Consider the following 15,340-nt stretch of genomic DNA (forward strand, 5'->3'; position numbering starts at 1 on the left):
CCAGGGTGGTGACCAAAAGAAGGAATCGACCAAGCCTCAAGAGAAGGGTGGGAATAAATCTTCTGATCAAACCCCAGGGCCCCAAAATTCCTCTGAAAAGGGTGGGTCCCCAACTTCTCCCAAAACCCAAAAGAAACCTTATTGTCACACCTGCAAACAGGTGGGCCATTACAAAACTGACAGCAGTTGTCCCAAGGCCAACAACAATAAGGAGAACATACCCCCAAATAAAGCTTCCCAGCCTCCTGTTACTACTAGTAGTAATCCCCCAGGTGGTGGAAGTGCCCCCAAGAATCTGGGTGCATTTTCTTTGGGAGTGCCTGGGGACTCTAGCCTAACCAGATCCCCTGACTTAGATACTCTTGTTTGTGAGACTGGCATGGGGTTTGCCAACTTCACAGCCTGTCCCAACACTTTGGGCAGGTACAGACAGGAGCCCCTCATCAATGGTTCAAAAGTTGAGGCCTACCGAGACACAGGGGCTAGCATCACCATGGTGGCTGAAAGCCTAGTCCCCTCAAGGCAACTTATGCCTGGTGCCACATACCAGGTAGTGAACATTGATGGAGTGCAGAGAGATCATCACATAGCAGTGGTAAATCTCAGCTGGGGAGGTGTCACTGGTCACAAAAGAGTGGCTGTGTCACCAAACTTGCCTGTAGATTGCCTACTGGGGAATGATTTAGAGACCTCAGCCTGGGCCGAGGTAGAGCAAGAAACCCATTTTAAAATGGTAAACCTCCATGGTAAGGTTAGTGGGGCCGTGATAGCCACAGCCCCAGTCCCAGAAGTCCTCCCTGAACAGGTCAGGAGGGCTGTGCCAGTCACAGCCCTATCCCAGAAAGATGCCTTTCCTGAACAGGTTGGCAAGGCTGTGATGGTCACAGCCCAAACCCAAACTGAGTCCCTCCCTGAAAAGGTTGGTGGAGTTGTGATGGCCACAGCTCAAACTCAGACCGATAATAGTGTTGTGAAGCCTGAAACAATGGATCACTCCACTCAAACAGAGAGCATTGAGGAGGAAGAAAAGTCTTCCCCCTCCCAGACACTAGGTGAGAGCCAGCCTCCTCAGGGAACTGACTTTACCCCTGGTGAAGGAACTGCCCCAGAGGTAGTCAGGCCTAGCCTGGCAGAGCCCCTGATGACAGTGGAACCTTCCCAGGTGGGACCCAGTCTGGAGCAGGTAACCTGCCCCTCTCTACCCTGCCTTAGTCAGCCCAGGGCTGTAGAGGTCAGGGAGGCCAGTGGTGGACCCCAAAGGGCCCCCTGTCCAAAAGAATTTCCTAATCAGCAGATTAGGATCACTGAAGCTAGTAGCCCTAGCCAAGTGAAAATAAAACACACTCCTGAGGGATCCCCCTTAAACTTAGTTAGGGAACTCCCACAGCTGGACACACAGCCAAACCTGGGGCCTAAAAACCCCAAACCTGACCTGTCCCCCCAGTAAGCCAAGCAGAGGGACTCAGCCTCCAGCTTTAGGTAGCCAGAGGTTGACCCTGAGAGCTCATAGCAACTCAGTACGGGAAAAAAGGCACATATGGTGGATAGTGATTGGAGGAAGTTGAGCCCAACAGTAGTGGAGTCTCACTTCAGTACTCCATTCCCACACCAGCCTTTTACTTTGCCAAAGCACGCCACAGGTAGTGATTCCCTATGGTGGAGACCCTCAGATACCCTTAGGGTGAGGGGTTGCTTAGAGGACCATGATACAGGGGGTAACCATGCCAGTGCATGTACCACCTCATATGGCCACTCAGGCAATATAGGCTTACCTGGTCAAGGATAGCCTTATCTCCTTTCGTTTGGGGGGGGGTTGTGTAGGAAGGTAGATACCTGACTATGGTTACCCCCGACTTTTTGCCTGGTGTTTTGCTGGTTTTCCGACTTAGTTGACCTGGGGCCCTGCCAATCAGGACCCCAGGCCTGCTGCTCTCTCTCTAAAATGGATTCCATGTACCTTAGGTACATTTCCAATTGGGACTGGGCCACCTTGTCAGACCCTGTAACTCAGGGCATCGGTGTACCCAGGGCCTACCAGGGGCTGAAGCATGTATTATGCCACCCCTGGATGGCCATCTAAATCTGACACAACTGGCTGCACGACAGCTGGGGCAACGTGGCGTACTCGCCCGTTGCTGTAGGTATAGTATCCCTATACCTAACCTTAAAATGGACACCCAAGTTCCTATCAGTCACTCCTATGGCAGGCCTTGACAATCCTGAAGGCAGAGTGTATGGAACCGTGTGAATTGGGCTCTGGCACGAGCCGAGCCCGGTTGCAGCTTGCGGAACCAAGACCCAATGGCTGTTCCATGATAACGCGTATCATATCGGTAATTTCGGTATCGCGTTATCAAGACATGTCGAGTAAGGTGTCATACGAATCGGGGTGCTACCCTCTCACCATTCCTGGCGACGAGGTTAGCATTCCGCCCTTCTAGAGGGACACGACATGTACGTAACTGTGAACCCCGGTTAAAGTTAACTGAAGCCTCAGCTCCACAAAATGGACGCTGCCACCACAGACACGAGTCTGACCTCCTGCTGCTGGGAGTCCTTCCAGCGAGGAGAGCTTGGACAAAGGGTTTCCTGTCAGGGGCGGTGTTCGCACCGTCCCAGACAGGGTTTGTGTATTCTGGGTAGGTAGGGCTTTGCAAGAAGGTGACTGCGGAGTGGCACCCCGGTGCTCACTACGCATCTGCCGGCTAGAACCAGTTCCAGGGGCGCACAGCCCCTGACCTGGGGAAAGTCCAGCAGGGGGAGAAGGGTGTAACTACCCCCCTTCCTGGTCCCACCCCTAGGGCAGGACTTAGTCATGTACCCACCCCTTTCTTTAGGATAAAGGCCGGAGCGGGGACCCTTCCAAATTAGATCATCTTTGAATCAAGAACTACTTTCTACGAAAGGACATTCGAGACTCTTCTCAAGATTTCTCCCTTGTGACTAAGGAGTAGTCACCCTGCATCCGCAGGCACCATCTAAGAACTCTGCGGTTTGCTGCAAGTCCTTCCTCAAGGATCCGACGGCCCAGCTCGACGAGAACCGGCTTCCCTGGCACCTCTGACCTCTACCCACGTCATCAGCTCAGCTGAGATCTGTGGGTGCGACGAGACCTCGAGGGACCGGCCATCATCAAAACCTGCACGCTTTCTTAAACAGCACAACCATCGAAGCAAATCTCTGGTGAGTGCTCTGGGGTCCGAGAAGCCCCGACCCTGAGTAGCTCCAGCATCGAAGTGCAGTCTCCCAGCATCTCCACGATCTTCGTGGGGCCCTTCTGCTCGCTGCTCAGCACGTTGTCTGGTCACTAGCCGCTGGCTTGTGCCCTTCTTTGACGACATCCGACAACCAACGCTGCTGGTCTGGTTGCTCCAGACCGGCCCTTGCTCCCTTTTTCGAGAGGAGCACCCCAGACCCTCCTGGTCCACTCAAGACGCCATTTTAGGCCCACCACGTGGCCCTGAAATCTGCCAAGGCTTGTTGCCCCAATCCTGGGCCCAGCGACGCCGACAGCATCAACCTTCGTGGGACAGCTCGCACCTCCATCCTGGTCGCCGACAACACCTCCTGGTCCGTGAGACTGCAGAGCCTAGCGTCGCCCACTCACCTAGTCGAGGTGACGGCCATCCGGTGCCTTCCTGGTACCCTCTGACTACTGGCTAGTAGTACGAACTTGGTCCCCTCTGCTTTCAGGTATCATCGATCTCTGATCCAGACTTGGATCTCTACGAACTATTCATCACTGGTCGCCGGCCAGCAACTCCTTTTCTTCCGGCTCCTGGCTCGTCAGCGAAGACCCCCGACGCCTGTAAGACTTGTGCAGCCGCAGCCCTCGTGGCTAGGTAACTTCGGCATTTCGGTGCCTGCATAGCCTCCTTACTCTAGGGTCCCGAGTTCCTCGCTTCCGACTTGCCTTATCGGGTCCGCCCGAGACCACTAAACTTTCCGTGCCCTCGGGCATTTGTTTTAATTGTGCACTTGAAGTATTTTCTAAGAGCTTTTGGTTCTGTGCTTAGTACCCTGTCCTCATAAAGAGTACAGGGCTGTTGTGATTCTAATAAATATACTGTTTATTTTCATAACACTTGTGTGGTGTCCTTTCACTTGATGTTCAAGGGGTATGTGATGGTATAACAGCTGGCTTAACACGCCCTCTAGAGTTTAGCCCGAAGACTGCTCGTATCCACGCTACTAGTATAGCTGGTCTAAGGTTGACTTACAACCAATCACCATAAGGGTCGTTTGGAACGATACATAGTGGTCGCTAGAATAGCGAACGCTGCATATCGGGCCAACTTCTCACACTTATGTATCGCATCTGGTTCTTATGTAAAGCGCTCTGACACCTTTGGATAATGTTTGCGCTATATAAAATCGCATTAAATAAATAAATAAATAAATAAATAAAATATCTCTCCTGGCGCATGCCTTCTTTATATTCCTTTTGAATGGTTTGCTTGTTTCCCTCCACTGCTCACACTAAGGTAACTGTTTCCTTAGCACTCCATGGAAGTGCATCTGTTCTCTTGTTCTCTGAGGTGGGCTGCTTCCATCCATGGTCCAGCTCCCCAGATTTTCCTTTGCTTCCACATCACCATCTTTTTTTTTTTGCTTTATTATTTTATTTTTCTCCTTATTCTGCTTCATGCTTCGCCACAGCTCCCTCGCCGGTACAGAGCAGGAATATCGTCGTAAAAATATCGACTAACATAAATATCGCTGCAAAAATATCTACAGGAAGAAATATCGATGACAAAAATATCGTCTGACCAGAATATCGACAGACAGGTAAGTAATATCGTTGACATTAATATAGTTGTAATAAATATCGTTTACAAAAACATAGTTTACAATAATATCGTTTTTTAAATAATTATAAGTAATGTAGTGTTTTTAATGATTATTTTTAGTCAAAGTAGTATTTTTAGTAGTATATTATGATTTAATAATTTATTTTCAGTTGAATTTAGTATTAATAGTTCCGTAGCGGGTTGTGGGTTTATAGGGGAGTAGGGTGGGAAGTAATTTAAATATAATGAAATAATACATTAATTAATGTTATAAATGAATATAAATAGTGTAATAAATAATAGTTAATTAATTTCAATTAGTTAATTGAATAATAATTATGTAATTAATTATGTCAATTTTTTTATTATTTTTAGGTGTGTGTACAGGATTTTTTTAGTGAAAATGTTTTTGGGTAAAGGGGTATTTTTAGGGTTCAGGGTCAGTTTTCAGTTTTTGGGTAAAGGGGTATTTTTAGGGTTCAGGGTCACTTTTCAGTTTTTGGGTAAAGGGGTATTTTTAGGGTTCAGGGTCAGTTTCTAGTTTTTGGGTAAAGGGGTATTTTTTGGGTTCAGGGTCGGTTTCAGTTTTTGGGTAAAAGGGTATTTTTAGGGTTCAGGGTCAGTTTTCAGTTTTTGGGTAAAAGGGTATTTTTAGGGTTCAGGGTCAGTTTTCAGTTTTGGGGTAAAAGGTTATTTTTAGGGTTCAGGGTCAGTTTTCAGTTTTTGGGTAAAGGGGTATTTTTAGGGTTCAGGGTCAGTTTTCAGTTTTTGGGTAAAGGGGTCTTTTTAGTGTTCAGGGTCAGTTTTCAGTTTTTGGGTAAAGGGGTTTTTAAATATAATGAAATAATAGATTAATTAATGTTTTAAATAAATATAAATAGTGTAATAAATAATAGTTAATTAATTTTAATTAGTTAATTGAATAATAATTATGTAATTAATTATGTTAATTTTTAAATTAATTTTAGGTGTGTGTACAGGATTTTTTTAGTGAAAATGTTTTTGGGTAAAGGGGTATTTTTAGGGTTCAGGGTCAGTTTTCAGTTTTTGGGTAAAGGGGTATTTTTAGGGTTCAGGGTCAGTTTTGGGTTTTTGGGTAAAGGGGTATTTTAATTATATATATGTATTATTGTTGTTATATAAAGTAATGTGTAAAATCAATTTATATGTCCACATTTATTAAGTTTATAATTAAAAAGTGTAGTAAATTTTTTTGAAATAGTTAAAAAATAAAAGTAATGTAATGTATTTTGTTAATAGTACTTATATTTATTTATTATTTAATGTAATTTTAATTATTTTAAAAAGTCGATATTTTTTACATCTATATTAATTACAACGATATTTTGGAGTCGATATTTATGTACTTACCTGTTTAAGTATAGGGTGTCGATATTTTTGTAAACGATATTTTTGCAACGATATTTAGGTCAGCTATATTTTTGTTATCGATATTTTAACACCCTACCCCCTCGCCAACCATATCCCCTTTGCTCCCTCCCGTTGACCTCTCACCTGCCTGTTAGTTTTTTCCCGACTCCTTTTGTAAAGGTTCCTCTCTTCACCTCTCGTTACTGACTTCTTTCAAAGGAGGGAACAAAATATGCGTTTGACTTTTTTTTTTTAGGGCTCGCCCACTACAATTTGCTACTGGGCTGTTCATTTTCCAAAGCACTCTTTCATTCACATTCACGTTATTATATGTTTTTTAATTGACTGCTCTGCCATCTTGGAACGGTACATTTTAAACAAGCATTGGCAATAGTGGTAATGGAGCGCAAGAGCTTCAGACAGAGTGCGCCTGTGCACGGCGAAAGAAGTGCGGGGAAATATTTTATGTTTGTGCACGTTCAGAAGCTCTTTATAGTGTGCTTCCTTGTACAGTGCAGGCATTGCGAGGTAGAGGTGGGCGAGCCAATACATTATAAGGGAGAGCCGAGTCAAAAGTCTGTGCACGAGCCGAGCAGGAAAAATGTTTGGCATGTTAAAAAAAATCAATAAAATCAATAAAACAATCAATAAAAATGTATTATTTCACCAATAATGGGAGTTCTGATGAAGCAACAAATGAAGTTATAGTTCTCAAAACACGTGTTGACTTGTGTTACTTTTTGTCAAACTTAATATAAACAAGCATTGGCATAGCCAAAAGGTCTCGCCTTTGGGAACTTATAAGTGTTTAGCCATGCAACAGTTTATGTTAATGCACCAAGGATATTTTGCCGCATAACTAAATACTTATATGGTCCCAAAAGTGAGACCTATTGGCTATGCCAATACTTGTTTGCTTTTGAAAAGAATAAAGAAATTTTAAAAAAATACACCATGTTCCAAACAATATCAAGGCTTTTCGATGCAGATTATTATAATTTTTCTGCATAGTATTTGTTCTTGGAGTTGAACCTGGGCATGAGAACGCATCTAGTCCTTGTTTTAGGTCTCTGAACCCTTAATGTTTGCCTAATGACTGGCCTGTGCCGCTTGAGAATGTGGTATTTTATTACTGTATTTTTATACTACCCTTATAAGGCAATAAAGCACTTGAAAAAAGGTGCTGCTTGAGGGCTTTGCTTACGAGCTCCAAATAGTGCTTCATACTCACTGGGTCACTCCCATGGACTTCTTTACTTTTTTCCAGCCCGCTATATTGCTGCTGTTCTCTGACACTTTTCTCTGGACCCTGACCCGCCATCTTGTCCATTCCCTCATCCTTTAACCCTTTTCCCTAGTTTCCCCCTTGACGATCCTCTGATTTGCCTTTTCTCCATTCCCTTGTATCCCTCCCACCCTCCCTTGGTGCTGTGACTACGTCCCCCCTCCGACTCCACTTAATGGAACTCTGCTCTCCTGGTTTTTCGGGTCTTGACCTGAGAAAATCTACTATTTGTGTATATATATATTCACAGAAAAAAACATAGGTTATAGACCATATATAGTTAGGAATTTGCATTTACAAAACCTTGAAAATTCACTGCAAAAACCATAGGTTATAGACCATATATAGTTAGGGATTAGCATTTAAAAAACCTTATTTTATTTGCACAAAACCATTGAAATTCCATATATAGTTAGTTGCACTAACTATATATCGCGGACCCGCAATCCACTGCTAATGATGTCACATATTACATCATTCATGACATGGTCAGTGACATCACTGATGACATCACTGATGACATCTCAAATGACATCACTGATGACGTCCTTATGTATTGCAACCGGTTCTTATGAAAAGCGCTCTGATCTCTTTGGATAATGTTCGCGCTCTATAAAATCGCATTAACTAAGTAAATAAATAAATAGATGTTGCAGTACCCAGGATAATATGTTGCATGGCTAAATGCTTGTGATGTCCCAAAGGCAACACCAATTGGTGTTGTAACTCACTTATCTCCCCCCTGTGCCCGTCTCCCAGCAAGCCTGTGTTCGATCCTGGCCAAAGCCGGAACTATTGTTAACTGAAAAAAAATTGTTTCAACAAGGCCACCAGTTTTATGATCATAACGTGAGAAGCACATGAAATTTTACACACGCGCTCTGTGGTTATTTAAACACATCGGTTGCTCGAGTCTCTGTGGTTCAGCCTGATCTACGCTCTGCTTAACGTGACCACATTAATGAGAAGAAGTATCCAATTAGAGCAACTGGATAAATACTACTCTAGTATCTTTAGTGAACTTTGACAGTACTACTCCACATCTGCTCCGATTCATAATAAGTGCATGTAGTCAATCTGAAAGGTTACCAACATTTTGAACTCATCCACTCTCTACCAGAGAATAGGTCAACTAGCAAAAGTGTGGTATTTAGCTTAAAGTTTCCTCACCGTCATGTGTGCTCTTAGTTCTTTAAATCTTTCACAACCTCAAGCGTTCCTACCTCTCAAAGGTGCACCATGCATGCCTTGGAAAGAGTGGAAAGAATACTTTATTAATTATATTGAAACGGTGGAAGATGATGATTTTACAGCTGCGAAGAAAAAGAAAGTACTGTTGTACTGCTTGGGGCCTGGCGGTGTAAAGACCTATAACAATATAGAGAAGAAGGTAAGAACCGGTGATGATGTATATCAACATGCCTTGGATGATATAGATGACCACTTCTCGCCAATTGTGTGTGTGGCTGTTGACCGGTACAAATTCTCAAGAAGAAAACAAGGGAAAGAAGAAAGCGTTGAAGATTATGTTGCGGCCTTGAACAACTTAGCCTTGACATGCAGATTTGGTGCACTGCAAGAAGAGTTTGTGCGTGATCAAATAATTATGCACGCGAGCAACCCCAATATCCAGGACAAACTTTGGGTTAACGGAGAGGCTTCCTTGAAAGAAGTTGTTGCTCTGGTCAAGAAAGCTGAACTCACCGGCAGATGCGCCAAAGCAGTCATGGATGAACCTGTTGAAATTAAAGCTATAAGATCCTCAAACGCAACCAAACTAAAACACAAAGGTAGTAAGAGAGAAGTGAGACATGACTATCACAAAAGAAGCGATTCAAGCAAACCAAGACATAGCAGTGAAAGACGTGGTAGTACCAGAGTCAACGAGTTCGCTGAACTTAGATGTTATCGCTGTGGGTCTCCAACCCATTTAGCTGATTCAAAAAAGTGTCCGGCTATACATCAAAAATGCTTGTCATGTGGAATGACCGGTCACATCGCCAAAGCATGCAATAGGAAATCGTATAAACAAAGCAGACAGGTCCGACAAATTCAAGAAGAGAGTGATTCCACAGAGGATGATTCTGATTACTCTGACTCAGACAGCGTCAGTTATGTCTTTTCAATTGAATATGATGTGTTGGAACTCACTCCTAATAAAAAGAAAAAACCCATGTGCGATGTAAAATTGGGTGGTGTGACAGTCAATCTCATGGCAGACTCTGGGTCTCCCTTCACGATCATCAATGAAAATGTGTGGAAGCAATTCACGGACAAAATTGGCCCAACTCTCGAAAAATCAAAAGTCATCGCCAGAAGCTACACGGGAAACAACATAGAATTCTTAGGAACTCGTGATCTAGAATTTGAGTTTAAAAACAGGAAAGCATATTGCAGACTTTATGTTGCTAAGAAAGGCCCTTCTGTCCTTGGCTGGAGTGACCAAGCGGATCTAGGTATCATGCTTGATCCCAACAGTGCTGATCCGGTTTTGTCTATATATGATTCTTGTAAAATGGCAATAGTAAAAGACTTCCCAGAAGTGTTCTCAGGTAAAGTTGGTCTTCTTAACAGCTTTGAACATAAAATCGTACTAAAAGACTCAGCTGTTCCTTGCATTCACAAGGTAAGACATCTACCAGTGTCAGTGAGAGAGGATGTTCATGCAGAATTAAACAAACTTGTCAAAGACGGCATTATAGAAGAAGTGGAATCAGCGGAGTGGGTTTCCCCCTTGGTTGTTGTGAAACGTCCCAATGGGAAAATTAGACTTTGTATTGATCTCAGGGACCTTAATAAGAACATTATTGTAGATCAATACCCCCTACCACGCATTTGTGAAATGTTTAGTGCCACCAATGATATGTGTATTTTTTCCATTTTAGACTTACATCGTGGGGCCCATCGAAGGTCATGACGGTGAAAACAAGTACATCCTAGTAGCGATAGATCATTTCTCCAAGTGGCCAGAAATTAAAATAGTCGATGAAATTGACACCTCAAAATTCATTAATTTCTTGGACAAACTGTTCTTGAGTGAAGGATTGCCTAAATCAGTACTCACAGATAATGGTCCGCAATTCTGCTCAGAGGCATTCAAGTCGTTTCTTGCAAGGAACTGTATCACTCATCACACCACTTCAATTTATCATCCTGAAGGAAATGGTCTCACTGAACGATTCAACCGTGTCTTGAAGGGACATATACAATTATCCAGAAACGCAAAACAAAACTGGGAAGAAGAAATTTACAAACTCATCTGGGCATTCAGAATATCACCGTGTGCCAGCACATGCACTGCACCTTTTATTCTCATGAGAAGCAGACAGCCTTTAAGCATCGATTTAGGGTGGATGTCCAAATCCAAGCAAATAGAATGGTCACCAGAAAACATCAGGAATAACATCATTAAAGCCCAGAAATACTACAAGGAATGGTATGACTCTAAACACAGTGCTAAGGAACATGCATTTAAAGTCGGCGATCTTGTGAAAGTTCGTTTGGAGAAAAAAGTAAAGAAAGGAGATAGCAGATTCACCGCCCCTCTTTACATTGATGAACTGTTCAACAATGCGGCAAGACTCAGCGATGGGAGAGTATGGCACATGAGCAGATTGGCTAAATATCATCCAGGGGACAAGACTCAAAACCCACAGCAACAGGTTACGGGTAACAATGATCTGTGGGTAGATGTTGATAGGGCTTGTGTTGAAGATAATAACTTGCCTAGAAATGACATCACACACGATCGCCAATCTGACTCTGACCCAGATGATGGTCAATCAACAGATCAGTCTGTTGGAGTCAATCCGAGCACTTCGTCATGTAGACGGAGTAGTCACGATGACCCACATTCTGACTCTGAAGTTGCGTCTGACGGTCACAGGCTCAGTGGTAGGTTTGGCAGATCAAGCCATGATTCCCATTCTGACACCGAATGTACACCTAACTTACCTTTGGTATCTGGAAGGTTTGGTAGAATCATCCGAAAACCCAAACGTTTGGATGACTTTTTCTGTGACTAATTGTTCTCCAGTTTATGTACTCTCATGTTACTGTTTACCACTTCTAGTGGCACTGTTGTCAAAACTCTCAAGAGAGGAAGATGTGTTGTAACTCACTTATCTCCCCCCTGTGCCCCAGCCCTTGGTACCTTCCCTTTCCCTGCGCGTGAGCTCCGCGTTCCTCCCTTCCCCATTGGTCTCCCCTACATTCCATTCCTCCCCGCAGTTTACCCCTTGTGACATCATCTGCATTGACACTTATGTTCTGCTGACCCACGCATCTCCACAGGTGTGGGGCTGTCACTAATAAACCTTCATTGGAACTTTCACTGATTCTGACTACTTCGTAACAATTGGCTCTGCCAATGCTTGTTAGGTTTCCTCTTGTTGCATGTAGTGCCTCCCTCCTTTCCTTCCTGTCTCAGGTTTTTGTGCTGCTGGATATTGATCCTAAGTTGTAATTGCCACATACTTTTGCTTTATTTGTTAAGTTTTCTTTCGTTGTTTATATTGCTGTGAAATTCTGTTTGTTGTGCTAAATAATTGTAATGAAGGAGATGTGTTGTGTTGTAGTCTACCTGTGTTCTGGAATGTGTACACGTCACTGATGACACTTGGAATGCTGTAGTGTCAGTAATGATCTTAACAAGGTAGCCAATCAGAGCCCGTCTCACCACGGGCTAACTTAGGGGGTCCAATGGGAGCATTGAAAGCACGTGTGTGCCCCCAGGGCAGCGGTACCAGGCTGAGACCTGCGACCAATCAGAGGCTACCTCACCAGAAGCTGCGGCTGTGAGACCTGCAGCCAATGAGAGGCCACCTCACCAGGCTGCATCAACAAAGGCTGCCTAGGACGGTCCAATTGGAGCAAGGAAGCGCGTACGCACGGGGCAGCAATACCAGCTGTGAGATCCACAGCCACCCAGAGCCTGTCCGAACTTGAGGCTGGTCAAATGGGAGAGGACAGTTAGTGTTCCACCTCCCACACGGACGCACTACCAGCTGTCAGGCCTGCAACCAATCAGAGTCTACTTTCGCAATTTAAGGCTTTCTTTTGCTATCCAAGGGGAACAAAGAACGGTGTCTCGTGCCCCCAGGGCAACACATGAGGCTGTCAGACGTTCAGCCAATTACAGCCGGCCTCCACAATATAAAGCCTATCCGAGCTGTCCGATGACAGGAGTAATAGGACGGGCCAATCAGAGCTCGCGCAGCCGCGAGGCCGTTGTTAACGGTAGAATAGTGGAAATACCTCAGAGCGAACTCCTGAGGAGACCCGCGCGGAGCCCAGGCGCCTCGAAGACCCCCCTCCGACCGAAGCACCGACGCTACACAGCACCGCCCTACCCCCGCCCCTCAGCACTGAGGCTACGCAGCACCGTCTTTCCAGCACACGGACTAAACAGCACCACCCCTCTAGCACTGAGGCTCCAGACAGCCACCCTCACAGCTTACATACAGTCACCTCCCAGCACACAGGGCCCACACAGGCACCAGGCACCGCACCCAGGCTCCGGGCACTCACTCCCATCCTCCCCCGGCCGTGCTCCTTTCCCCTCTGTCCCCAACGAGATGCAGGCCGTGCTGGGCTCTCTCCTGGCTGCTGCCCTCCTGGGCACAGGTAAAAGGCCGACTGGACTTTACACACAGACTGCCTGTATGTGCCTTGATATTGCCGCCTAAGACACACTGTATTATTGACAAGGAGCTGAAGCAGAATGTTCGTCGCTAGTGTGCAGGGTCGTGCTCTTCAACATTATATGACGTGTATCTGTAGGATACGTCAGGGGGTATATACAGCACAGCCACAGCTAGAGAGAAGAGAGGGAGTCTGCAGGGGCAGCAGAGGCCCAGAGACATTGGGAGTGAAATGTAATGTAATGTAAAAATTACTTTTAAAGCGCAGCTAACACCTAGCGGTTTCTTGGCGCTCGAGCAAACGGGGGAGACAGTTCACAACACATAAGCATTAGCAGAAGGCATTACGAAACAAATAGGTTTTAAGAAGAGATCTAAAACGTACATAGGGAAAAACAAGTCTGATGTTCAGAGGAAGTGAGTTCCAAAAGGAAGGGGCCAGAAAAGAGAATCTTGAACCTCCATGTTTCTTACGTTTAAAAACAGGGACCTTGAGTAGGGCAAGGTGGGAGGAACGAAGATTGCGGGCAGGAACATAGGGGTGCAATAGTGAAGAAATGAAAGAAGGGCTCAAACCAGCAAGGGACTTAAAAATGATGCAGCCTAGCTTGAATTTGCACCGCTCAGACACGGGAAGCCAGTGAAGGGACTTTAACAAGGGGCTGACATGACGGTGTCTGGGCTGATGGTAAATGAGGGGTGCAGCTTGGTTCTGAATTAGCTGCAGCCTCTTCATCAAATAGGACGGAATGCCTACATAAAGTGAATTGGCATAGTCAATTCTTGAAATGACTAACGCCAGCAGAACTAAAGTAAGTGCTTCAGTGGTCAAAAAACGGGCTATCTTCCGGAGCTGAAAAAAACTAGAAGAGACTACAGCATTAATCTGGGGCTTCATCGTGAGATCGCTACTGATGATAGCGCCCAGACTTTTTGCTGAGTCGACTGGATTAGGGGGAGAGCCCAGGCTCGCCGGCCAGAAGGTGGATTTCCATGGGTTGGCGGCACCCCCGACAAGGACCAATTCAGTCTTGTCGGGGTTGAGCTTCAGATGGTTAACCCCCATCCAATCGCTGATGTGGCAGAGGGTGGACTGGAAAGTGTGAATAGACTCCGCCGAACCATCGATGTTAAATATCAGCTTAATGTCATCCGCGTAATTAAACGCGGTGACATGATTGCCTCGTAGAGACCGGATAAGAGGGGTCAGATATAAATTAAAAAGAAGGGGGGATAAAGAGGAACCCTGCGGGACTCCACAAGTTTAACCTACCCTGTCAGCGGTAAACTGGGAGAGCCGAACCGCCTGCCGGCGATTGGACAAGAAGGAGCGAACCCAGTCCAAAGCGGTGCCCCGGATGCCAGCCTCTTCGACACGGTCGACCAAGATATTATGGTCGACCGTGTCAAAGGCGGCCGACAGATCCAGGAGCACCAAAACCTGGCTGGTGTTGGAGTCCGCTCCTCTCCGCAGTTCTTCCATAACTGAGAGTTTAACTGACTCCGTAGAATGGGCGGGTCTAAAACCGGCCTGTTGGGAGTCAAGATATTGGGAGTGCTCAATGAAGGAGCTCAAGGTGTTGGTAACATGAGACTCCAGCACTTTACTAAGGTAGGGGAGGAGGGAGATGGGGAGAAAATTACTCATAATTGTCGGGTCTGCTGTGGTTTTTTAAAAAATGGGCACGACCTCGGGCACCTTGAAGGAACTGGGAACCAAACCGGAAGACAGGGACAAATTTAAAAGTCTCAAGGGGGGGAGCAGGCAGGCTGTAAAAGCCTCACGCAGAATCAAAGGAGGACAGCAGTCAGTTTGGGACCCAAAGATGACCTTACTTAACAAGATTGAAAGCTCATCCTCTGAGATAGGGGGAATCTGAGTAAGTTGCTGCGCATTAGAAAGGGACAAAGAGAGAACGGACCCAATGGAAAGAGGGGGGCCGGCGAGAGAAATGCTAGCAATCTTATCCACAAAATACTGATTAAGGGAGTTGCAGAGCGCTTGGGAGTGAAATCATGCAAGAAGACTCAATGCAAGCAAAGTTCATGGCACCAACCCTCCTCGTTTGTAAGTCTTATGAAGTATACCTGGGACACACTGGGAGCATCAGACCCAATACCCTGGTGCCACTGCACATGCTGCACCATTGATAGCTACATACATCCGCAGAGGACCAGTGGGTGGTGCATGGAGGGTAGGAGGCATTATTAGAGGGGTTCCATGTGGTGGGGTCAGAGCGGCCTCCCTGAAG

General features: G+C 45.5%; 1 protein-coding gene across 1 annotated transcript in view; it reads left to right on the forward strand.

The window, feature by feature from the left end:
• The first annotated feature begins 12,726 nt into the window (after positions 1-12,726).
• Positions 12,727-15,340, forward strand: part of LOC147718113 (lymphocyte antigen 6E-like) — a 421,083-nt gene continuing 418,469 nt past the window's right edge. The window contains exon 1 of the mRNA XM_086919258.1: positions 12,727-13,071. Coding sequence (XP_086775384.1) covers positions 13,023-13,071 — 49 coding nt within the window. The 5' untranslated portion in view covers positions 12,727-13,022. The remainder of the gene's footprint in view (positions 13,072-15,340) is intronic.

The sequence above is a fragment of the Lissotriton vulgaris genome, chromosome 4_2 (assembly GCF_964263255.1).
Source record: "Lissotriton vulgaris chromosome 4_2, aLisVul1.2, whole genome shotgun sequence".
NCBI lineage: Eukaryota > Metazoa > Chordata > Amphibia > Caudata > Salamandridae > Lissotriton > Lissotriton vulgaris.